Source organism: Apis cerana, linkage group LG4 (assembly GCF_029169275.1).
Source record: "Apis cerana isolate GH-2021 linkage group LG4, AcerK_1.0, whole genome shotgun sequence".
NCBI classification, from domain to species: domain Eukaryota; kingdom Metazoa; phylum Arthropoda; class Insecta; order Hymenoptera; family Apidae; genus Apis; species Apis cerana.
The window spans coordinates 10,924,970-10,948,080 of NC_083855.1; the positions used below are offsets into that span (position 1 = coordinate 10,924,970).

The 23,111-nt window shown below is 28.7% G+C and overlaps 5 protein-coding genes across 18 annotated transcripts in view; 2 read left to right on the forward strand and 3 right to left on the reverse strand.

Moving 5' to 3' along the window:
* Positions 1 to 3,558, reverse strand: part of LOC107996081 (uncharacterized) — a 5,012-nt gene extending 1,454 nt beyond the window's left edge. Inside the window, exons 1-4 of one of the 3 annotated variants that reach the window (XM_062074115.1) lie at positions 3,431 to 3,558; positions 1,679 to 2,315; positions 1,209 to 1,620; positions 312 to 503 (exon numbers count right to left, since the gene is read on the reverse strand). In XM_062074115.1, coding sequence (XP_061930099.1) covers positions 312 to 503; positions 1,209 to 1,620; positions 1,679 to 2,049 — 975 coding nt within the window. In that variant the 5' untranslated portion in view covers positions 2,050 to 2,315; positions 3,431 to 3,558. Of the gene's footprint in view, positions 1 to 311; positions 504 to 1,208; positions 1,621 to 1,678; positions 2,316 to 3,045; positions 3,180 to 3,430 lie in introns of those variants that run through there. The other 2 variants (XM_062074116.1, XM_017053961.3) reach the window with 2 other exon arrangements.
* Positions 2,724 to 10,920, forward strand: LOC107996080 (embryonic polarity protein dorsal). Of its 9 annotated transcripts, none has more exons than XM_062074112.1 (12): positions 2,737 to 3,013; positions 4,210 to 4,296; positions 4,388 to 4,599; positions 4,666 to 4,909; positions 4,981 to 5,124; positions 5,205 to 5,395; positions 5,480 to 5,618; positions 7,836 to 7,928; positions 9,587 to 9,749; positions 9,836 to 10,089; positions 10,164 to 10,330; positions 10,399 to 10,920. In XM_062074112.1, the coding sequence occupies exons 2-12, from the start codon at positions 4,245 to 4,247 to the stop codon at positions 10,546 to 10,548; spliced, it is 1,809 nt and encodes a 602-aa protein (XP_061930096.1). In that variant the 5' UTR covers positions 2,737 to 3,013; positions 4,210 to 4,244; the 3' UTR covers positions 10,549 to 10,920. The 9 variants fall into 9 exon arrangements, with proteins under 9 accessions (XP_028521663.1, XP_061930096.1, XP_016909448.2 ...); XM_017053959.3 differs by lacking the exon at positions 2,737 to 3,013 and adding an exon at positions 3,307 to 3,449; XM_017053960.3 differs by lacking the exon at positions 2,737 to 3,013 and adding an exon at positions 3,307 to 3,449 and having other exon boundaries at positions 9,632 to 9,749.
* An 802-nt stretch (positions 10,921 to 11,722) lies between these two features.
* On the reverse strand, positions 11,723 to 19,200 carry LOC107996113 (acidic leucine-rich nuclear phosphoprotein 32 family member B). Of its 2 annotated transcripts, none has more exons than XM_017054013.2 (3): positions 18,772 to 19,200; positions 14,571 to 14,745; positions 11,723 to 14,456 (listed from the first exon to the last, which is right to left on the reverse strand). In XM_017054013.2, the coding sequence occupies exons 1-3, from the start codon at positions 18,877 to 18,879 to the stop codon at positions 14,389 to 14,391; spliced, it is 351 nt and encodes a 116-aa protein (XP_016909502.1). In that variant the 5' UTR covers positions 18,880 to 19,200; the 3' UTR covers positions 11,723 to 14,388. The 2 variants fall into 2 exon arrangements, with proteins under 2 accessions (XP_016909502.1, XP_061930102.1); XM_062074118.1 differs by lacking the exon at positions 18,772 to 19,200 and adding an exon at positions 17,254 to 17,446.
* A 905-nt stretch (positions 19,201 to 20,105) lies between these two features.
* LOC107996134 (large ribosomal subunit protein eL42) lies at positions 20,106 to 21,409 on the forward strand. 2 transcript variants are annotated; one of them, XM_017054047.3, is made up of 4 exons: positions 20,106 to 20,378; positions 20,788 to 20,961; positions 21,108 to 21,224; positions 21,314 to 21,409. In XM_017054047.3, exons 1-4 carry the CDS (start codon positions 20,376 to 20,378, stop codon positions 21,332 to 21,334), a joined length of 315 nt encoding a protein of 104 aa, XP_016909536.1. In that variant the 5' UTR covers positions 20,106 to 20,375; the 3' UTR covers positions 21,335 to 21,409. The 2 variants fall into 2 exon arrangements, with proteins under 2 accessions (XP_016909536.1, XP_061930106.1); XM_062074122.1 differs by having other exon boundaries at positions 20,187 to 20,378; positions 21,108 to 21,409.
* LOC107996132 (WASH complex subunit 3) lies at positions 21,400 to 23,091 on the reverse strand. 2 transcript variants are annotated; one of them, XM_017054045.3, is made up of 5 exons: positions 22,972 to 23,091; positions 22,403 to 22,559; positions 22,152 to 22,316; positions 21,805 to 22,067; positions 21,400 to 21,572 (listed from the first exon to the last, which is right to left on the reverse strand). In XM_017054045.3, the coding sequence occupies exons 2-5, from the start codon at positions 22,451 to 22,453 to the stop codon at positions 21,506 to 21,508; spliced, it is 546 nt and encodes a 181-aa protein (XP_016909534.1). In that variant the 5' UTR covers positions 22,454 to 22,559; positions 22,972 to 23,091; the 3' UTR covers positions 21,400 to 21,505. The 2 variants fall into 2 exon arrangements, with proteins under 2 accessions (XP_016909534.1, XP_061930105.1); XM_062074121.1 differs by lacking the exon at positions 22,972 to 23,091 and adding an exon at positions 22,618 to 22,750.
* Positions 23,092 to 23,111: the final 20 nt, after the last annotated feature.

Genomic DNA, 23,111 nt, shown 5'->3' on the forward strand with positions numbered 1-23,111 from the left:
AAAATATAATATTAAAATAAAAAATAAAGATCGAAATAAAAGAATTGTATCATAGGAGTTTGAAACATAAAAATATGTTGTAACCAATTTAGATTGATCGTTCTCTAAGCACGAAAGGGTGAACGAATGACTCATCCGTTCATAGAAAAAAAAAGCTGCATTGAAAGAGAATTCACCCTTTGCAGATTCGTTTCTCGCGAGCATAACAATGACTCACCAAGTAAAAATCAATTTTTACAATGGTATAATATATAAGCTTGCGTTTATCATTGAAGATAATTTATAAATTATAATACAAAAATTGTTCTAGCCTTTTCTAAAAGTATCCTTTTATCCTCTCGTAATTTCAGCAATTTTTCTCGATCCTTTGACATTTGTTCATCGACCACTTGAAGCTGATTTTGCGCGGTGATTAGTTCGTTTCGCATATTCTCCGTTGAAACTTGCCTCTCCTCGGAAAGCCCGGTCAAACGTTGGATCTCTTCATCCAATTTTACTTTTTCCTGAAAGAAAACGGTGAATCCAATTTGCGAAAAAATTAAAGTTAAGTTAAAATTAAGTTAAACTTCGTAAATCTTCGAAAGTATCTAGAATCAGTTTTATCTATGCTGTGTCGTCGCGATACAGTTTCTTCTTTCGCTTCACAATTAGCTGCTGGAGCGATGCCAACTTCTCGTTTACGTATATAGTATATACTAATTAATGACTCGACTACGACGCATGTTTCCATTACATTTCGCAAAATAAATGCATATTTATGTATTTATAAACATTCAAATATTGTAAATATTTAGAACAACAAATTATTTCTTTTTAAATATACGAGAAAATTTGAATGAGATAGAAAATTTTTGTTAATATAAAAGTAACAATTGCAATTATTGAACTTGTTTGAAAGATATTTTTGTTTATCCAAGGAATGCCGAAAATTCGATCGTCTCTATAACTACATATATTATTGCGTGCCCCAAAAGTCGTATTGCGAGCTCTTATGCTAGCGTCATCCCTCTAGTTAGATACACGTCATTGAACTCTCATGTTCATCGTCCGCAAGATGTTGAATGTATAGCTCTTATTCCTAACATGCGCACATTGTTACTATTTTATGATAAATACATGAAGATGTTATTTTTTTTTTCAATTAATTAATTATGTGAAACATAATTGCTAAAACTTATAAATTTTTAAATATGTATTAAGTGGATTACCGATTTCAGAGTATTCCTTTCTTTCAGTACTTCATCAAATTGCATTTTGGCACGGTGAACATCACCGGTCAATTTACTGACACGACTGTTCTCCGTATCGAGCAATCGACGCAAAACGACAATTTGTAGATGCAAATGTTCAATTTGCTGGCTTAAATCGTCAATTGTGCTGTTAAGATATTGAACATCGCTGCGTCTGCGTCTCCATGCATTTAACATAAGCACATGACACACCAAAATTGCTGCTTTCTTTGGATTTTGAAAGAATTGGGAATAAGATTCCTCCGGTTCTGATGTTACAAATCCATCCATCCACTTTTTGATACCGATACCGATACCCATTTCATTACTAATAGTATCTTTCATTTTATCACTTTCATCAAGTTTTTCTATAGTTGAACTACTATCCGATCTATATTATAAAAAAATCAATTGTATTCAAATTATTATAAGTTATCCATAAACTTTACCTAAGATCGCCATATTCAGTGTCCATTATTAAAGGTGAAAAGTCAATCATGGATAAACTCTTTTTGTAACGTGACGCACTGATTGCGCGTAATATCGAACATGTTGAACTGTCCGGACAACTTTTCGCCGTATTAATTGTAGCTGTATGATTGATGGTTGTGAGATTTGCCAATCTGAAGGAGGTCCTTGGCGGACGATAATATCGGCTGGGTTTCTGACATCTTATGGGAAGTTGCGAATATGTAAGAAATTTATGTTGCATGCATCGCGTCAATCTTTTCTTGGTAAAACATTGGTTTGATTCTTCCCTGGAGCTTATTGAAACACTCAGGGAAGACGAGCTTTTCGGAGTGATCGCAGTTTCTGGCATCACGTTTGCAGTTCACGAGTAAACTCTTTACAAAAATTATTAATGTTGTTTGCTCTTGTCATGGAGACAAAACGAGTGAGAGTAAGACGACAAAAAAGCATCGTAACTCTTGCAAATAGTAACAGTAATATTTTTAACCAAATAAAGAAGTCACATTGTCCATGATGAATACTTTTCCCATTAATTTCTTATTTTAACTACTATAACTTATGAATTAGTCGTACGATTGCGTGTCTACTTCATAGAATTGCATAAATTGAATACACCTACAATACGATGAGCATAAGGAGCGATTAAAACTTATGTAATGCATCATATAGATCTGATTTACAGTATAATTGTAAATTACAAGCAAGTAAATTTCATTTGCATTCTAAAATGTTTCAAAAATTTAAATTTATTTTATATATAATATAATAAATAATTTACGAAAACTTTTTAAGGATAATTAAGATCAAAAAATGTAATGAAATTGATTTTTCCAAAACTATAATATAAAAGAAATATAAATAACAGTTATCGGACATAATATTTATAACAAAACAATAACATTTTATATAATTTCAAGTAAATAGATATGATTATCTAACGCTCTACAATTTCACATGATAAAACAGAATTATGTGACGTGTCTGCATGACTCATCCGACATCAAGTACCTAGTTTCTGGTAACCTATCTACGTCCCTGAAAATTTTAATCTACATATGATAAATTCGCTGAACCTTAGACACAAATTTATTTTAGATATAAGATATTTAATACATTTATGCCAAAGAACGCTGAACATACGTAATTTATTAGTGGTTTTCAACTCAAGCTTAAAAATATGCAAGAACAAGAAATGCAATCAATATAAAAGATAATATGAAAAATATGAAGAGAATTAGAATTAAGAATTAGGAATTAAATATTAAAAAATTCGACGTCATTAGATCTATGGATTTCAAGGAAATAATCGAAAGGTAGTATATCATGTTAACACACGTTCACTCACTTTGAATTGGTTGTGAGTATAGAACCGTCAGGGTACGCGTACTTGCGCGTATCCGCGAAGCATATAGCATATTGCTTTGCTTCTACCATTAAAAGCAACGGACATGTCAGTACCGATACAAAGTCCGAGCAAAATGTTATGCCGCATAAAGTCTTGTCTCTAGTCACGGCCGTGCATGCTTTTATGTCGCGTGCAAATAGTGTGCGCAGCAATATTTGACAAATACAAGAATTTCAATTATAGATCTAAACATTAACACATCGCGTTTCTTCAATTTATTTAGCACAGTGCGTGTTTTATAAAAAAATTTCAGGAATATAAGCATTTCCTACTAGAAGAATTATCCAAAACAGTGCGCGTGCTTTCAGATTCGAAAGTGCCTTACTATGTTGATCAAGCTGCAGGCAAGTCTTTCTCGTCACATTGTCCTACGATAGTTTAATTATAGCTGCACGGCTTGTACGAAGCTAGGCTTTCCCAAAATAATGATTGGATCAGCATGGCATCCCTCCTCACTCTCTACTCTCGTTTCTCTTCCCTTGGGACTTGGGACACTTGTGTGCAGTGTCTTTAGAAGTATACCTGTGAACAGCTGTCGTTTCGTTTGCTAGAGATTTAACAAATTTTTATCCATGTTCATTAATATGTGTTTGATTCACTCGCTAGTGTTAATCAAAAGTTACGCCTAACACGTTTTATATCAATCATCATCTATACGACATCTTTTACGACATAAATATATTTTTCTATCAAGATGAACGATTCATGAATTTATGAACATCCAATTTTCTTTACATCAAAAAAATTGATCCCAAAATCAATTTTCCTTCTATACATTTTATTTCTTTCTAGGTATTTATTACTGTCCAATTATTATATTTCCATTTATCTTAACTAAACGCGCGCGAAATTTTTTCTACATAATATTATGAAGTTTCTGTCAAGAGTTAGATCATGTAGTTAATTTTTGCTCTCACTTTGATGAAACTGTTCAAAATATAAAAGAATAAAAAAAATTTTTTGATATATTGTTACTTTACAATCATTTTATATTTTATATAATTGTTCTAATAGAATTGTTAAAAAAAATTCTGTATAATATTAGAAATATAATAAAATAGAAATTATTTTAATAACATAAGATGATAAGAAATCATTTTTCAGATGACTATTGTTCAATGTATTAAACAGTAAGAGGCATGGAACAATTCCATGATATGAGTGATGGAAATATACATATGAGTGATGTCAGTAAGTATTGAAAATTTTATTATATTTTTACATAAATTTCATAAATTACATTTTATTTTTTACATTATATTTTATTTCATAATTTGTATAGTTGAAGTCATTGAAACTGATACTAAATATAATGGGAGGGAAGATCAAATTCCAAGAGAAATGAACACAGAACGATTATTGCCTTATGTTGAAATAATAGAACAACCAGCAAGCAAAGCTTTACGTTTTCGCTATGAATGTGAAGGCAGATCAGCTGGTAGTATACCTGGTGTAAATAGTACATCAGAAAATAAAACATTTCCTACTATAAAAGTAAGAAGAAAAAAAAACAATATATAATAATACTAATTAATAACATACAACTGATACTGATTACAGATAGTTGGATATAAAGGTCGAGCTCTAGTTGTAGTATCATGTGTAACAAAAGATCAACCATACAGACCTCATCCTCATAATCTTGTTGGAAAGGAAGCATGTAAACAAGGTGTTTGTACAGTAGAAGTTTCATCAGAGAATATGACAGTTACATTTGCAAATCTTGGAATTCAATGTGTAAAAAAAAAAGATATTGAAGAGGCGCTTAAAATAAGAGAAGAAATTCGTGTAGATCCTTTTCGAAGTAAATTAAAATTCAGTAGATTTATTTAACTATATTTGGCACAAAACAAATCACATTTAATTTTTTAATAGCTGGCTTCGAACACAAAAGACAACCTACTAGTATTGATCTCAATGCAGTGAGATTATGCTTTCAAGTCTTTTTAGAAGGATCACAAAAAAGAAAATTCAATGTGCCACTACAACCAGTAGTATCCGATCCTATATTTGATAAAAGTATGTTCAGATTAATTATATTTTATCAAGATATCAATTATTCGATTATGTATTAAATAATTAAATATTAAATATTTAAGAGGCAATGTCAGATCTTGTGATATGCAAACTCAGTCATAGTAACGCATCAGTCGCTGGTGGTATGGAAATGATTTTATTATGTGAGAAGGTTGCAAAAGAAGATATACAAGTTAGATTCTTTGAAGAAAAAGATGGACAAGTGCTTTGGGAAGGATTTGGTGATTTTCAACCTGTTCATGTACATAAACAAGTATGAAATTCGATTTTTATATAAAATTATTTAAATTTTGTATCTTTATTAATATTAATTTGATAAATTGATTTATCTTAATAGACAGCAATTGCATTTAGAACACCGACTTATCGTATGCAGCAAGTGGAACAACCAGTGCAAGTATATATTCAACTTAAAAGACCATCAGATGGTGCAACAAGCGAACCATTTCCTTTTCTGATGTTACCTCTCGGTGCAGGTAGGCCTGCTTTCTGGTCTTTACGGAAAGCATTTGCCAGGAAGAAAACAGATTACACTTCATTTGGCAAAATTTTAGCTACTGAACCGACATTGTTTTCAAACGTTACTCCGAAATTTCCGCGTAATATTGACGAATATAACAATAATGACTTCGACACAAAAAAATGGAATAATAAAATTTCTGCGTTACGTGCTTTGAATGATTTGTACAATGTAAAAAATACATTAGATTCTTATAATGGAAGTATGGAAATAAATCAAAATATTGCACAAAATATAGATCATGCTAAAAATACTATTATAGATTACCGAAATAATGATTTATCAATCAATGAAGAGAAACGAACTATAGAAAACGAACAATTAAATAGAATGTACAAATCTTATCCCAATTATATAGATAAAGAAACGAAGGACATGAATTTAGAAATTTTAACTCGTCCTAAATCTAATACTGTTGAAAACGCGTGCGTATTAAAAAATACAGAAATATTAAAAGATAAATCTGATTGGTTCGATTATTCTGAAGTGAGTAAATGGGTACAAAAAGGACAAATATGTCTCAAAGAGAAAGAAAATGAAATAGATTTTAAAATTGAAGTGACAGAAGATTGTAATAAGTCTTTCAATGATTTATTAACACAAGTAGCAGAATTAGATCAAATTTATGCCGATACACATGCAAAGTTAGTGCAGGCAGCATTTGAACAGAATACAACTGATCAATCTATGGATATTGATGTTTGCGATAATCAGACTTATACTAGTTTACAAATGGCTATGAAAAATCCTATTGAATTTACCGATTTATCGAACGAAAGAAAGTATGAAGATGTGTGTGTACTAAAAACAGATACTAATCAATCTTGTCCTTCCCCGCCAGTGACTACGAAAAGAGATGGAACGCAGGAAACGGAAGAAAGATTACCGCCTTTACCACCGAAACGTATCCGGAAAATGCCTTCTATGCCTCTTTTACCTCGTCCTATATCCTGTCATACTACACCAGATTCTTTCATTGAAGCACCAAATAAAACTTTACCTTCCTTACCTAGTACTTTAACTAAAAACTCGAAACAAGGATTATTTTCAAAATTATTTGCAAAAAAAGTGAAAAAAGATAAAGACACAATTTTAAATGTATCCAAAGAAACTACTCAATCTTTGACTACTACAGGAAACATTTCATATTTGACAACAAACAATACATCAAATAATTCACAATTACAAATTCCAAGAGCTAGTGTAGTAAGTACTACTAGCGTAAAATCACTTAGATTGGAAGGTGATGAAACACCACCATATGGAATGGAATTAACAGAAGCTGAACATTATGCATTATATACTGCTATGGCGCCGCACGCAACTGCTTCTGAATTTGATGAAATGTCTTTCTATTATAGTCCTGTGGAAGATGGAAAGATTTATTCTGAAAAAAAGGAGATTTAATATGTCTTATTGTGTTTTTAGCCTACTTCCATTTAAGAGTATATTTTTTTTCAAATATTATAATAGAAAAAATGCTGATGTTATAGCAGATAATTGCTAATTTTCAGAAACAAAAAGCATTATGATTGAATGAAGTTACGTATTTACGATAATAATATGAAATTTTTGTAACTTGAGTGTGTTTGCGTTCTTAAGATATATTTTATATTTTTTTCATTTTTTAAAAAAAGTACATGTAGCAATTTTTATTATGCTACTTTGATTAATATACTCTGAAACCAATGCAGTACTATTTTTTCTAGTCAGAGTACAAATTTGTTATTTTATTTCTATAGTCTTTTATATAAAAAAATAGCTGAAATATAAAATCGGCTGAAACTTGTTATTTATCATCAAAGTTTGTGTTTCTTCTAGTCAAATTTTATAGTGTTGCTACTTATTATACATATCTTTAATTTTGTGCATTGCTTTTTACTATTTATGACACATTGTTAAGTTTTTATATAGTGTTCCAAGTTTATAGGCATCACTTTGTTTCTAGTCTTAGAATAAGCACTTAATTTATAGTTAAAATTAATTTATATTTAAGATTTTTTATTTGTTTGTAACTTAAACTTATTTTGAACCACTGACTTAACTATTTGTTCAGATATAATATTTTTAAAGGTTAAAAAACTTAGATCAAAATTTATAGGTTTGTTGTCTTCAGAAAAAATTGATATATTAATATTTAAAAGTCATGTGGTTAATATACAATCATTTATAGATGATCCTGATTCATTAAGGCGAAAGAGACAAAAGATTAATAACAGCCAAAACGCGCTAGTTTTGAGACATGTACAGGCAGAAGCTGAGATGCGTGAGTATTTTTTATCAAATTGTCTTCAATTCTACAGCTTTGCCGGGAGTGGGTTTAAATGATATCATTAGCATCGTCGCAACGTCAAAATTTCTAAATGTACATTGTGCTACATTTATGCGAAATTGCTGATTTTACTTCTTTGTAATACTAATCGCGTTCACATTTATTCTATATGCAAGAAAAAAAAATTAGCAAGACTTTGTGATGCGAGTCATCAACATGTTATGCATTTTTCTGATGGGTTTTATCAACCCTATTTGTTGTAATAATAATAATTGTATTAATGAATCTAAAAAATTTGTTGGAAGTCCCAAAAATTTGGACTAACTTGTACATTTGGAGAATGTTTACAGCATTTTTATGAATCACGAATATATATTTATCGAAATATCTATGTTTCAGCGCTCTTAAGTCACGTCATACTAACTATATAATTAATCTAATATCTTTGCACACTGGAAATATTTAAATTTAAAAATTTCTTATATTTATTGTTATATATTTTGTCTGTTGAATTTCGTCCAATAGTGCCTAATAATCTAGAAGATTAACATAAAAAAATGATAAAAAATTTCCGTTGTGCAAAGATTGATATTTTTTCATGAATTAGAATTTTCATTGTATTAAGAAATACTATATTCATATATATATATACATATATATATATATTTTCACGCACTGAAGAATCTTGTTTTATACTTTTTTAAAAATGTATTTTGTATAAATAGTTGGAATTTGTACTTAAATTTTTGGATGGCAATGGCCTTGTATATTTGAAGAGAAAATTGTATTTTTGTAATTATTACTGATGATTGCACGAATGGATGCATTTTTATATCCATTAATGCGACGAGAAAAGTATGTTGTTAATGATAATAACGTTGACAAAAGCGGGCTTAATTTTTACAGTTTAAATAATATACAAGTATCCTGCTCTTGTATTAAAATATTGTATTTAAATATTCAGCAATACAATAATAAGAGCGGAAATTATGTGCAATATTTGTATGGCAATACAAATTTTTATAAACTGCTTTGAAAAAGAAAAATCTATATAATGTATGACTTATACATATATACAGAATATATTGATCTATATATATATATACATACTTATTTAATGATAAAAATTACGTGTTTTTATTCTGCTCCCAATCAATTCCAGATCAAAAGAATATTATATATAAAAAATATTCAGGTACGACCATAAAAATATTAGTTTAGTTTGTTAATATTTGTTAATCATATTGACTGTATTTTTTATTCTAATAAAAGATATTCAATTTTTCACGAATAATGTTTGAAGTGAAAATATATAAAATTGCATGCATCTTTTGTAATTAATCCTTCGTTTTTACTTCAAACTTTTGCTTTTTATATGTTGCTTGATCACTTCCATTTTTATGCTTCTAAAATTTTTATATGCTTCTTAATCATTTTATGTTTTTTTTTATTCAATTTATCGATAATATTCGATTTAAACATATTATATATTTATTAAAATTAATAAAATTAATATAATATATAAAAAAATATTGAAATAACATTCAAGAGAAATCGTTTGTACTAAATAACAAAATGTAAATAATGAACTTGTGTTATTTTAATTAGTCTTTAATAGTAATAAATTTCTATTTGTTTTATCACGATTGTAGATGCTGCAATGTTAAATCAATACAATTTTAATATTATTAAATCAGAGCCGACGGAAAGGATATCTCCTTACGAATATCCAATTGGAAGTGGAGGATCCTTTCCATCCTTGTATCCGATGACAACAACTTCTCCACAATCGCAATCTACTATACAAACGTTGAGGTAACACAAAGCTTTGTATCATTTAAAAAATATATGAGATAATATGCAGAACAATGGATCTGAAGAAATTTTAATACGTTGTACAGGCCACAAGTATCGCCAGATCGTACATCGCCAATGGACTACAGATTATACAATCCAGCACTTATTCAATCACAACCATCACCTCAATATCCATCAACAAGCAGTCATATCTTACAACAACCATCAATCAGAACGTATACACAACAACAATTTCCATATGTACATGACACGTTACAAATACAGCCGCAAGAACAATTAACGTTAAGCAAAGTAACATCAAACTATCACGAAGAATTTCAATCGTTGAACAATGCTGGTAGTATAAGTGTTTATATTCATTATTATTATATCAAACTATACATCATTGTAATTTTTAAATAATTCATATAGTAGGTGAAATGGAAGCAACAAATGTTACAAATATTTTAAGTATGGACAACACGCAGTATAATCTTGATTTGAGTCTTCCTCAACTTGATTCGACAGAACTCGCCGATCTTGATATTAGTCTTTCTGAAAATCTATCCAGTGGGTTATCAATTTCAGATTCTACCAAGGTATGTATAATATTTATTAATACAAATTTCTATTTATCATTTACTAATAAATAAGAAATTAAATCTAGCCAGAAACAAGTAAAGGAATAAACGCAGAACCAAGCAATATTGAAGAAAGTAATAACATGACCGATAGTTTTACAAGAATTGCTAATAACACTATTCAGGAATTATATACTTTAAATAATATATATAAACCAACGCGGGAGGTTGACTAAAAAGCTGTATATTTTATTAATCTTCATAACATTGTAAAAAATATGTTATATAAATATTATTCTCTGAAAGAAAATTTCTTTGCATGAATATATCATGTAATTAATATTTAAATGGTTGTGATTGTATCGCAGTATATTACTGTGTAATTTTTTAAATTACTTTTTCATTCGATAAGTTTTAAACATTGTTAATATTTTTATATGATTTCTAAAATTCTTTACTTTCAATATTACGAATTAAAAATATTCATTTAAGTATACAAAATGCTGTGACTGTGATCAAAATGTATCGAAATCTATGTCTTGACATGCATGCAAAATGTCTCAATATGAATTATTATTGTATACAATAAAACTCATAAATGAAGAAAATACTGTGTATATATTGTAAGACAATCTGCATGCAATATTCGTACAAATTGCTTAGCTAAAATAAATATTCGCAAACATTTCTGTTACACATCTTATACTCTTATACAAATGTTTGATTTTTATTTTTTACACATTTATATATTTACTACAAATTCCTTTAAGTGGTATATTATTTTTATATTAGGGGTAATATCTGAATGCTATACCTCTAATAATATGTATCCAATTAAAAATTTCCAATAATATATATTCCGTCCAGGTACGTTGATTCACATTTAAAAAAATTTTTACCTTAAATTTTAATATTATGTACTATGGTTGCATTCCATCATAGATTTTACACATATTTGTAATATCTTGTTCATCATCAATTACAATTTACCTGGTATCCAGTATCATTATCTTAAAATCACTATTAATTACAGAAATTATTTTATAAATAAACAATATCAGATACAAATAATATTATGCTTAAGTACATATTTTTACTTTATATACAGTTACATCTAAGAATACATTATAATTTTACATACAATTATACGTGTAAATAAACATAGATATTGAAATCCAGTAATATTTAATCTTGTGTATCACATATTACGTACATATTCTATTGTAAATTGCTATTTTATATTTACATAGTATAACTACATAATTCTTAATTTATATGTACATAGAAGGTACGTAAAAACAATCTTAGTCTAAATTATCTTCGAAAAAATAAGTTGTCGATTAATTGTCAAGTATTAAATAGGGAAAGACGCGTTCCTTCACAGATACGTGAAGAATAAAAAAACATCTGTTGTTTTCCAAAATGTATTTACTTAAAAATACAATGAAAGTTCAATTCTGATGGAATGGGCAGAAATATAGTCTGTGGTATCGGTTACTGTTATGTCGAAAGTGATGATGCGATGGTATCCTGTACAAAAGTAGTTTGAACAAGACTTATGAACACACAAACCAAATTCTTAGCCTAAGATTTTGTTTACGTTTAATCGTATGACATGTTTCATTACCAGATTCATTAAGATTCTTAAATTCTTCTTTTTATGCTTACCTAACAAATGTAGGGATGTAACGGTATCTGGGCGCTCAGCCTGATTGATTGTAAGACCCGTTAGCACCAGTAAATTATTTTCAGAATCACGTCAAATACTGGAGCAGAGAAGAGTTCCGTGATCTCTAGCTCAAAGTACACAACGTAAGTCCATTTTCATATTTTTTGAACATGTTGCAAACGGGGCTTGTTATTGTATTAATAAAATTAAATGGACCTATGCTTACAGTGTATTATTGTATACTATGAACGCTAAAGTACTCATTTTTGCTCAGGCACCTGTACTTTAAGATAGTTCTTTGTCAACATGATCGTCAAGGTACTATCTTGAAGTCAACACGTGTAAATACAGCAGCAGATTGTGTATAAAATCGTAGAATAACAGAGTTCTGGAGGTGGTATGGTCTGTAAACAATATAATAAATTGCTGTATGACTTACGTATCATTATATACGGAGTATACTTAAATTTTGTTATTTCTTTCATTTAACCAATTGAATAAATTGGATTTATCGTACAAGTGTGTATACAGTCCATCCCATCTCCTTGGATTCAATGTAGCAGGATTCAGTCCACAAATAGCAGTTTTCTTTTTTATTTTAATACTGCTATTACTGTAATTTGTTTTCGGAAGTTAAACCCATTACTACTTACGAGAACGAATCATTTTCTCTGATCTAACTGCGTTTTATTTAACTATCTCATTCGAAAATATTTGTACATTAAAACGTGGGACATCGTCTCGCATTCAAATTATCGTTACCTTTATTTATTATGCAGCTATGGTACAATGGTATCGTAACCGCAATGTCTCTTCACCCGTTTCTTGTCTACCAGTCTCCCGAAATAAGTGATGGCATGGACCATTCCATTTGCAAAGATCCACTGACACTAACATAAAGAGCATATATATTTCAATTGTTGATAATCAGTGAAATGTGTAATTCATCAAAAATTACATATGATACCATTAATAAACTCGAATATATGTCTTTAATAAGACACTGATCATTGTATGCAAGATACTGTCATATAAGATTACTGTTACCCGTTCTACGACAGTCAACGAATCATTGCTTGAGTAGTCCATGTCAATAAAGTCAAAATAAAACCACAGTACATAAAATACAAATGAATTACGTTCAAATGAGTGCAATTGAATAGGGAGAGTTTTCTCATTAATTTTTTCAATCGTCGATAATTGTTGCATTATATCTTTAACGACTACGTAATTTCGTTTTGAAATCTTACGTAAATACAAAAAAGGATATATAATAAAAGGATATGAATGGAATATTCATTTTGGAGAAATAAACAAATTATTTGTATCATTTATGTTTTATAAAATAAAAATTCTCTCCCTACTCTATATACTCGAAGCCTAAATTGTAACAACCTCTCCACAATACATTACGTTACATAATATTATCATTAATAATAAAATGTTTCTTATTCCATAACTTTATACATACTATGTATAATTATTATGCAATGTTAAGAACACACATGACTCATCCACACTACTTAGCGCGAGCGTTATATTAATCTTAATTTTTGTTCTCGGATCAAACAGGAGCACGAAGCAGAGATTTTAAAGATTAAAATCTTTTCTTTTTTTTTCATTTTTTTTTTTTAATATACAAAGAATGTCGAGAGATGTCCAGTATTTATTTATTATAGTATTTATTTATTATTTTTATTTCTTTACGCACCACTTGATCCATTTTATTTATTTTTTTTTAACAGCTCGCGCTCCTACAAAATCGTTGCAAATACACATATAGGTCGAAAAAGAAATCAATCACGCGCACAAGGTGAGAGACATTCGTTGAACTACAAACGTAAATTTGATTTCAAATGTAAAAAAATCATCACCCACAAATGTTCATTTTACATTATTTAAATACAATAGAGCTTTTTATCTTAAATAAGTTTTCGTTATAAAACTGTCCCGCGAAGAAAGCCAAATGACAGCAAATACCAGTTAATAGATGGTTTGGATAAAACAATAAATTCGTCTTGAGAGTATATTTAATATACCAAACGTACAAGTATGCACGAAGGACTTAGATATTAAATCGACATATTCAAATCCCACACGACGAATATATAGTTTTCATTCAAACTATCTAATAGCATTTGGTGATGGCTAGATGACCAGAATTGCGAAGAGCCAAGACAGTAGAATTGCGGCTGCCTCTAATTTGTGTCAGCCCACCACAACTCCGGTAAGGTGGTAATTTTTATTCGTAGGTCGGGAGGCAATAGGGTCTGGGCACGAGGTAATCAACATTGCTACCAACCACTCAATATGAGAGTAAGTGTTTGCTGAGAAAACTGCCGAAGATCGACGATGGTACCGTGTGCCTACCTCCTTTCTTACTTACATATTCTTTTCCCTGTTTTCATTATGCGTCTTCTTCTTCATCTTCTACTTCTCCTTCTACTTCACCTTCTGCATCATCTTCTTCTTCATCTATAAATAAAGAGAATTTATATTTTTATTCAATGTCTTAATAATTATTGATATTATTGCTATACAAATTTATAAAATATTAACATTTTAATATTAAAAAATTCCATAACTCACCCTCTCCTTCTTCTAAATCTTCTTCACCTTCCGGTATATCATCATCTTCGTCATCTTCTTCACCATCGCCATCAACTTCTTCCTCCTCTTCAACTTCCTCTTCTATTTCTTCTTCTTCTACTTCTCCGTCGCCATTTTCTTCTTTCTTCTGTTTTTTTGTTTCATCATTTTTTTCCTAAAACGTAATAAATAAATAAATTATATTTCATGTTATCATTAAAATATTTATTACAATTTTGTTTGCAATCATATAATTAAATATTCACTCAATATTTTTTTTAATTCAAATAATTAAAAAAAAACATTAAAAATAAATGTTTTAATTTATTTTCATTTAAATATTCAAAAAAGAAAAAAAAATGTACAATATTCTTCCCGCCAAGAAATATAAGGATATGAAAAGAAAAATGGATATTTCGTTTAAATATGGCGAAACAAGAAGAAAAACAAAAAAAATGAATTTTTGATGAAAAAAAATCTTAAAGATCAAAATTATAAAAAGATAAATAAAAATAAAAAATCAAAATATAAAAAAATCTTGAAATTAAAATCGATATAAATATATTAAATATTATTTAGCATAAAGTTCGATAACATAATTAGTTTAAAAAATTGCAATATTGAAATATGTAATGAAAAAAAATAAAAAAAATTATTTATATAATAGCTTAATAATATATGTATATTTATATGTTTAATTCTTCATACATATTTAAAATAAAAACCTATCGTAAATCTCAATCTTATCAAAATATTCATGTAAAACTAGAGACATAAATAATTTAAGAGGATGATATCAAATTTTATTTCAAATAAAAAACACAATAATTGTATGCTTCACACGATTCTTGAAATATCGATACCTTAACTCGTGTTCATACAGCTTTACTCGTGACCAGGGTAGATTGCCATAATGGCATACACGCGCTGTGTCTATCGGCAGTACGAGGAAAGCAGCATAGAAAACTTGCAGAACTGCATCATCCAATCAAAGGGACGAATGAACTAAGACTAGATGGTGGGAGAAACGTAGGGATTGGCAGACGACTACGATACATGTTTGTAGAAGGGGATGTGTTCGTGCTGCGTAAAGCACACGAAAGAGAAAGAGGGGAAAAGAGGAACACGAAGCAGCGTGTCCGGATATCGTATATAGAACTTATAGACGTTACATATAAATAAAAAATATTTATATATATTTTGTATATTGTATCGTAAAGTAAATATATATAAAATATATATATTTAATTATAGAAATTCTACTAGATGATCACGAAAATTTTAACATAGTCGATACGAATTGTTTCAAGGTAATCGTCTCATCATATGTATTATCAAATGCCTTTATCAAATGAAACGTAATATCTCATTTCATAAACTTAAATACTTAGTATAATATACAAATATTAATATATAATAATATATAAATTCTTTAATAACAAACAATAATTAATATTTTTATAACACTGACTAAAAATTATAAAATATATATATATATATATATATATATATATATATATATATATATAAGTTTAAAATAAATCATTAAATGATAAAAAAGAACTAGCTATTCATAAAAACATTATCTCGGATACTATGATGTTATGACTGAAATTTGAAACGCTTTCTTCGAATTCAAATCTGTTGACTACTACTATTACTATTATTATTATTACCATTGTTCTTATTACTTATATTCATGGCATTAGCGGCTAGTTTACAACGAACAACTGACAGTGACATACCGACAATGCCCATGAAATTTTGTTTGTTATCCTACAAACACGATTACCTATCAACTTATTACTAATCACGAGGTCTTTACAGATAACCTAACGTTCATAACCTATCATATAAACTTATTTCATTTCTCTCGCCTGTACGACTAAGTCATGAACAATCGTTATATAATTCTGTAACACGCATTAATTTGATCATATTGAATTACTAGAAGTATTTTGCTTGCCAATAAAAAACAAAATAAACGAACCAAAAGTAAATTTATTAAGTCATTAAACCAAAATAAGATTATAGATGATTAATTTCTAAAATAATAATTTTTATTTTTATAATATTATTCTTGTTAAATTTGAAGTTGAATTTAAATATTAAATATATATATATATAAATTAGTAAAATATAAAGAACAATATTGTGAAAAATATTACTGTCCCAAAAATAATAAAATATCAAAACAAGAAATAATAAAATATTAATTTATTATTTATTATTAAATTAAATAAAAATTTATCGAAATTTAAACATTATTTGAAATTCCCGCCTTTTTCTTTACTTCCATATTCTTTATGATCTATATGCGCTTGCGTCATAAAATCTATGAGATTGAAGTAATATATGTTGCAACAATCATAAATACATTAATATATTAATCTTAAATGAAAATGAACTTCATATGTATATAAAACTAGCGAAGAATTAATTCTTAATTTAATTGAAACGAAATAAGAAAATGAATACTATTTTAAGATTTTATCTTTTTAATAAACGAACATTATAAAATACAATAGGGATAGGGATATTACAAGCATTTTAGAAGCACACAAATATGATCGTACTTTCCACGTGACATACTATTGCTGTTGCGCGAAGACGCCTCCACGACTTTCTATATAATATAGACTGAAAACGTGAATAAACCGGCATTTTTGATCACGAATTTCACCTTGTAATTTCCATAGTAACAGACGTATAATGTATTATCGACTAAAAATAAGCAGCTCCTATCACAACGCCGAATGACGGTCCGATTTAAGATGAAAAATCGCAACGATGTTTTCTCGAAGGTTCGTAACACTACGCGGTATACTACGAAAGAACAGGGAGGCAGGAGAGACATGGGTATATAATACATGGCGTTACTGCTGGCTGCGCGCGTGGGGTTTTTGATGGAAAGAGAGAAGAGAGCACCAACAGAGTTGAAGGTAGAGGGGAAGAGAGACTGAGAATGAAAAGGAGAAAGAGGGATAGAGAGAGAAGCAAAGCGAGAAAGGAAGCCTTCAGCGCGGTGTTTATGCACGCAGATCGGTAAACAATTTCAGAGCAACACGTCGACCTGAAAGAGATATGTGTGTCTATCGATCGTCCGTCAGACACGATTAACCCTCTTACAACGAATTATCGATCAATTACGACAGAGAGAGAGAGAGAGAGAGAGAGAGAGAGAGAGAGAGAGAGAGAGAGAGAGAGAGAGAGAGAGAGAGAGAGAGAGAGAGAGACAAAAAGAGGTGAGGGAAGGAGAAGATAGAAGGAGTAAGCGAGAAAGCACAACGAACGCGGGCTTGGTTTCGGGCGCCATAATGGAAACCCACAGCGGTAGTGGTGGCGGCAGCAACGGCGGTCGGAAAAATGCGCGGGATGCTCGCTTTTCCTATCTATAACACTGATATTCTAGATAAAAAAAATGGCGTCCATTTTGTAGAAAGAATGCCAAGTAATATAAACTATGTTTTCAACAAAATTTTCACAAAATTCTAGAGTTATAGAACGCTTCGAGAATGCACAATATGAAAATATACGAAATAAGCACATGGCGTTAGTAATAGAGATCCCGCCCGAATTTTGCATTCACAAAATAAAAATATAAGAATATTGAATTTGATTTTAATTAGATCAATAATTATAAATGGTACTAACAATAAGGGTGATCAACTAAACCATCGTGCTCGTGGCAGCCACGCGAAATACGATGGCGTCCCTTAGCTTGAATCGAGAAAACATCACAATTAGATAATTTTTATCATTTAAAGAAAAAATATAGAAGCAAATAAGTTTCTTAATATTGTAAAAATATCAATTCTAATGAAAATGCCGGCCGGCATCCTATTCTCTTCCATGCCGTCAATCGGTTGAAACGACACTCAACTGCCCGCCCACCCGTCTGTCCTCGAGAATACGATATTGCGAATAGAATATAAATTCATTACTCTAAGATATAAAATACGAATGATTTTTATAAAATTCGAAAACACGAAAATCTAATTAGTATTCACGAACTTCCATCGACTTATATAAATATGATTTTGAAATCATAGACAATGCTGTGATCAAGCAGCGTGGCGCGGAAGCATGGTGTAAGCCGGCGTGTACGTGCTTTCATGTGTACGTGTATGCCTACGTACAATCGTGAAAAAGGTCGAGAAAGTATTTTAAAAAATCAAGTGGGAAAAGCAAGACAACTCACCTCGGCTGGCCTTTTCATTCCTTTGATCTCACATTTCGCGTCTCCGGAAGCTTTGTCGTTCTCAGTCACCTTCTCCACAGCGACCTCGTTGTTTTCTTTGCTACTCATGATGGATATGTATGATGGACAAGATGCCTGCGTGTCTGCTTATAAACGATGAAAAAGGTAGAGCAATGTGTACACGTAACGATACTTCGTGCCCTCGCGCGGCGTCAGTTTCCGGCGAAATGCCCGAGAGAGCAGCGTCGTCAGGCGAAAACCCAAGGGGCAGAGGGAAAGAAAGAGGGGAAGGGAAGGTGAGACAGAGACCAACCAGTCAGGAGTGGAGAGCGTCGTGAACTGACGACTGTGGCGCGAATAGCGCAAAGCGGACTACTACCCGGTCTCAGCTCGCTCCTAGCACATCCAACCTGGCTTTGTTCAAAAATGAAGATGGCGCGGGTTTGAAACTCGATAAATGTCTGATTGGTTGAAATCATAATATCCTTTTCCGACGTGCCACTGCACCTAATTGGAAAAGTTATAACACTACATGATGTTTTATTATTTCTTATGAAAGTTTTCCACGTAATCCATCCACCTGACGTATAAATAAAATTAGATCCTGCGGAGGACGAGGGGTTCGAGAGTTCGTGGCCTGAGTTTACCGTCTGGTTCGAGGCTATGTTGCTCGATTCAAATAAGTTTTATCGCTAAAGAACATTTATATCTTTTATATATTTTCTTTATAAAAAAAAATTAAAACATATAAGAAATACAATATAAATTTCATATAAAGAAAATAATTATTTTATATATACTTTAAAAATTGTTAATTTAAAATAGATATTTCAAATAACATGCTTTAAAGATCATGGCGGGAATTATCCTATACATAAAAGAACTAAGCTTTTTGAATGACGCAGACGCACACCTGTCACTCAAAATTCAACGTCAAATATATTACTATTAGTTTATTAAATTTTTATCTATGAAAAATATTTTTTAAATATAACGAATATGAATGAACTTTTATTTATTACGTTAAATAAAAACAAATTATGATTATTACAAATTAACCTAATTATTTATACAATGAATTATTCGTTTCCGTAACCAAAGACAACGTAACAAAAGAAAAATGATTACATATTAATATTGTTTTTTCTTTCATGTATTAAGTATTATATTTTAATTTTAATATTTATTTGAATAAATAGCAAAAATTTTTATTATAATACAGAATGATTCATTAAAGATCATAAATTGATTAAAAAAGAACAGTAAAAGAAACATTATAACATATAATTGCTGTTATTGATTGAACGTCTTATATATTAAACCAATTTTGATGCCGAGTATTAATGGCGTATATGCAATTGAAATTTTATATTTAAACGAAATAAAAATAGTTATATTCATTTTTACCATGATTTAATATGAAAGAAATTTTATAAAGCAATATTATATTGGGTATTCCATTAATATTTATATGTTTTAATAAAAAAAAACATTAAATTTCTGATTTTTTCACATAGTCTAATGCGCGCATGCGTAAATATATATGTATATCAATTTCCGGTGTATATTCCAAGTATATTTCCTTTTCTTTCTAAACATCCAACATGGTAGGTAAATCTTCAATTGAAAATATTCATAATTTATCCACAATTTTAATGATAATCTTATAATAATATCACATATAGATCTAAATTTTATTACATATAATGTACTTGTAAAACAATAATATAAATATTTTATGATATTTGTAGATAGAAACAAATATTATGATAATAATAACATAACCTCTAAAATGACGTGTTAAAATATCTTTTAAAAATTAAAAACAAAATAAATTAATATTAATAAAGATTAATAAAAAAGAAATATAAATCATAAAAAATTATGTAGCATAAAAGAATTTAAGATTTATCATTTTAATTCTATTTTTTTCTATTCTCTATTAATTCTATTTTTTTATTCTATTTTTTTTCAGAAAATAAAATGTGTTATATCGTGAATTCTTTATATTTTTAGGTAAATGTGCCGAAACAGAGGCGCACTTTCTGTAAAAAGTGTAAAGTACATAAACCACATAAAGTAACACAATATAAAAAAAGTAAAGAACGTCATGCATCCCAAGGTAGAAGACGTTATGATCGTAAACAACAAGGTTTTGGTGGACAAACTAAACCCATTTTTAGGAAAAAAGTATATTTTCAAATATATAGTGACAAATATTAATATAATTAGTATATTAGTACATAATGTATAATATTAATAGTATAATATTAATATAATGTTATTAGTATAATTATGATTTTATAATTTTTGATAATTTCATATTATTTATTTAGGCAAAAACTACAAAAAAAATTGTATTAAGAATGGAATGTACAGAATGCAAATATAGAAAACAAATTCCTCTTAAAAGATGTAAACATTTTGAATTAGGAGGTGATAAAAAACGAAAGGTAAATAATATATTAAAATGTAATTTTTTTTTGCAATATTTTATATAATTTATTCATTAATTTATAATAATAATAATGTTTCATTGCAGGGACAAATGATTCAGTTTTAAGATGAAGTTATATATATAAACTTATTAAATGTATTTAATAAAATATGAAATAAATCTTCTGAATATTTGTATTTATATTATTTTATTAATTGTGTTTTATAACGTAAAAATGTCACATATTTTTTTTTTAATATAATCAATTAGTATATTAAATTTAATATAACTAAATATTTAATCTTCTTTATCCTTATCATTTTCTGTAGATATCTGCTTAGAAATTACTTGTTGGGATTCATTGCTGATGTAAAAAAATAATATTAATGTTAATGAATTATAAGCATAATATGTAATATGAATCAACAAAATTAGAAATATTTCATTGTAAAACTATATATGTAATTATATATATAATCAAATTATTATTTAATATTATCTATATTTATTTTAATATAATACAAATGATTAATATCCTGTTATAAACTTGAGTATTTTTTCGATATGAAAATTTTAAAACATTTGATAAAACTTACTCTAAGATAGATGAGTTTAATCCTTCTTGTTCCATTTTTAATTTGACAGCTTCTTTTGGTACACCAAAATGTATCATTTTCAAATATTTGTCATAACGTGAATCTTTGTTTATTAATTGTTTTTCAGTTTGTATATCTTTAGGAACATCTTGTTTAATATTATCAGGTTCATTTATTTTAGATACATTTTCTTCTTTATTATCATTATTTTCTGTAGAACTTTTAGTATTTTGATTTTGTTCCAGATTAGGAATTGATGATAACTATGAAAATATAATTAAATTATTAAATATTATCAATATTTTTTTTAAATAATTCATGTATATAATTACATAAATATTACATACCCAAGATTCTAAAATTTCTAGTGAAGCCTCTATTCTTTGTAATTTATATTCAAATTGCAATAGTCTTTCTTCACATGATAATGTAAATTTATTAAGAAATGTTACAGTATGCACAATAAAATGATTAATAAAAGAAATCGTTCTTTTCTGATTGATTGGTGGAACCTAATAAAAAAGTATAAAAAAAAATTGTCTATTATTATATATGAGTAATAGAAAAAAAAAAACAATGAAAACACCAATGTTTACACCTTTGTACAATCGATAGTTGGCTCGATTATTGGAATTTTGTAATCATTCATGGTATGTTTCAAATGTTATTTCTTGTTTGTTGTCCAACTGTCAAACGTCAAACTTTTAACGCATTGCTTCCATGGATCATGTAGGACTTACGAAAGTATGCATTCACTAAAAACAGAAATCCTTCAGCTGTAGCACATATACATCTTCTCTACGGATAACGTACAAACGGCGGGATATTTAAAGGTGTATTACGTTACAAACTATTTGAAAATTCCTAAGTTATAAATATCAAGTAAAAATAATTTAAATAGACCATGATCAAAATTCAGTCATAATTTTAATGTGTGTTAGTACATTCCATTTTATAACTATATATATAAACAGTTGATATACAATTATATATATATAGTTGAATTGTGATTGATAAACGTATAATAGATAATATAATTTTAATTGCAATATATAGGTTAATGATATAAACGGAATCACGTTAAAAAGAAGATTTTTTATTAATGATTATTTTTAAAACTGCATGTATTCTAAATTATTTGTTCAATTAAGTTTTAATAAATATTACTATTTGCTGTAAGTCGATAAAGCAGAATATGCGCTGATAGTGTGAACAAGAAACTTTTTGTAGTTGTACAGGTTGGATTTGGAGATCGGATGTAACGCGGTATAAAACGCGAGTGATTTGTTGTCAGTAGGAATTAACTG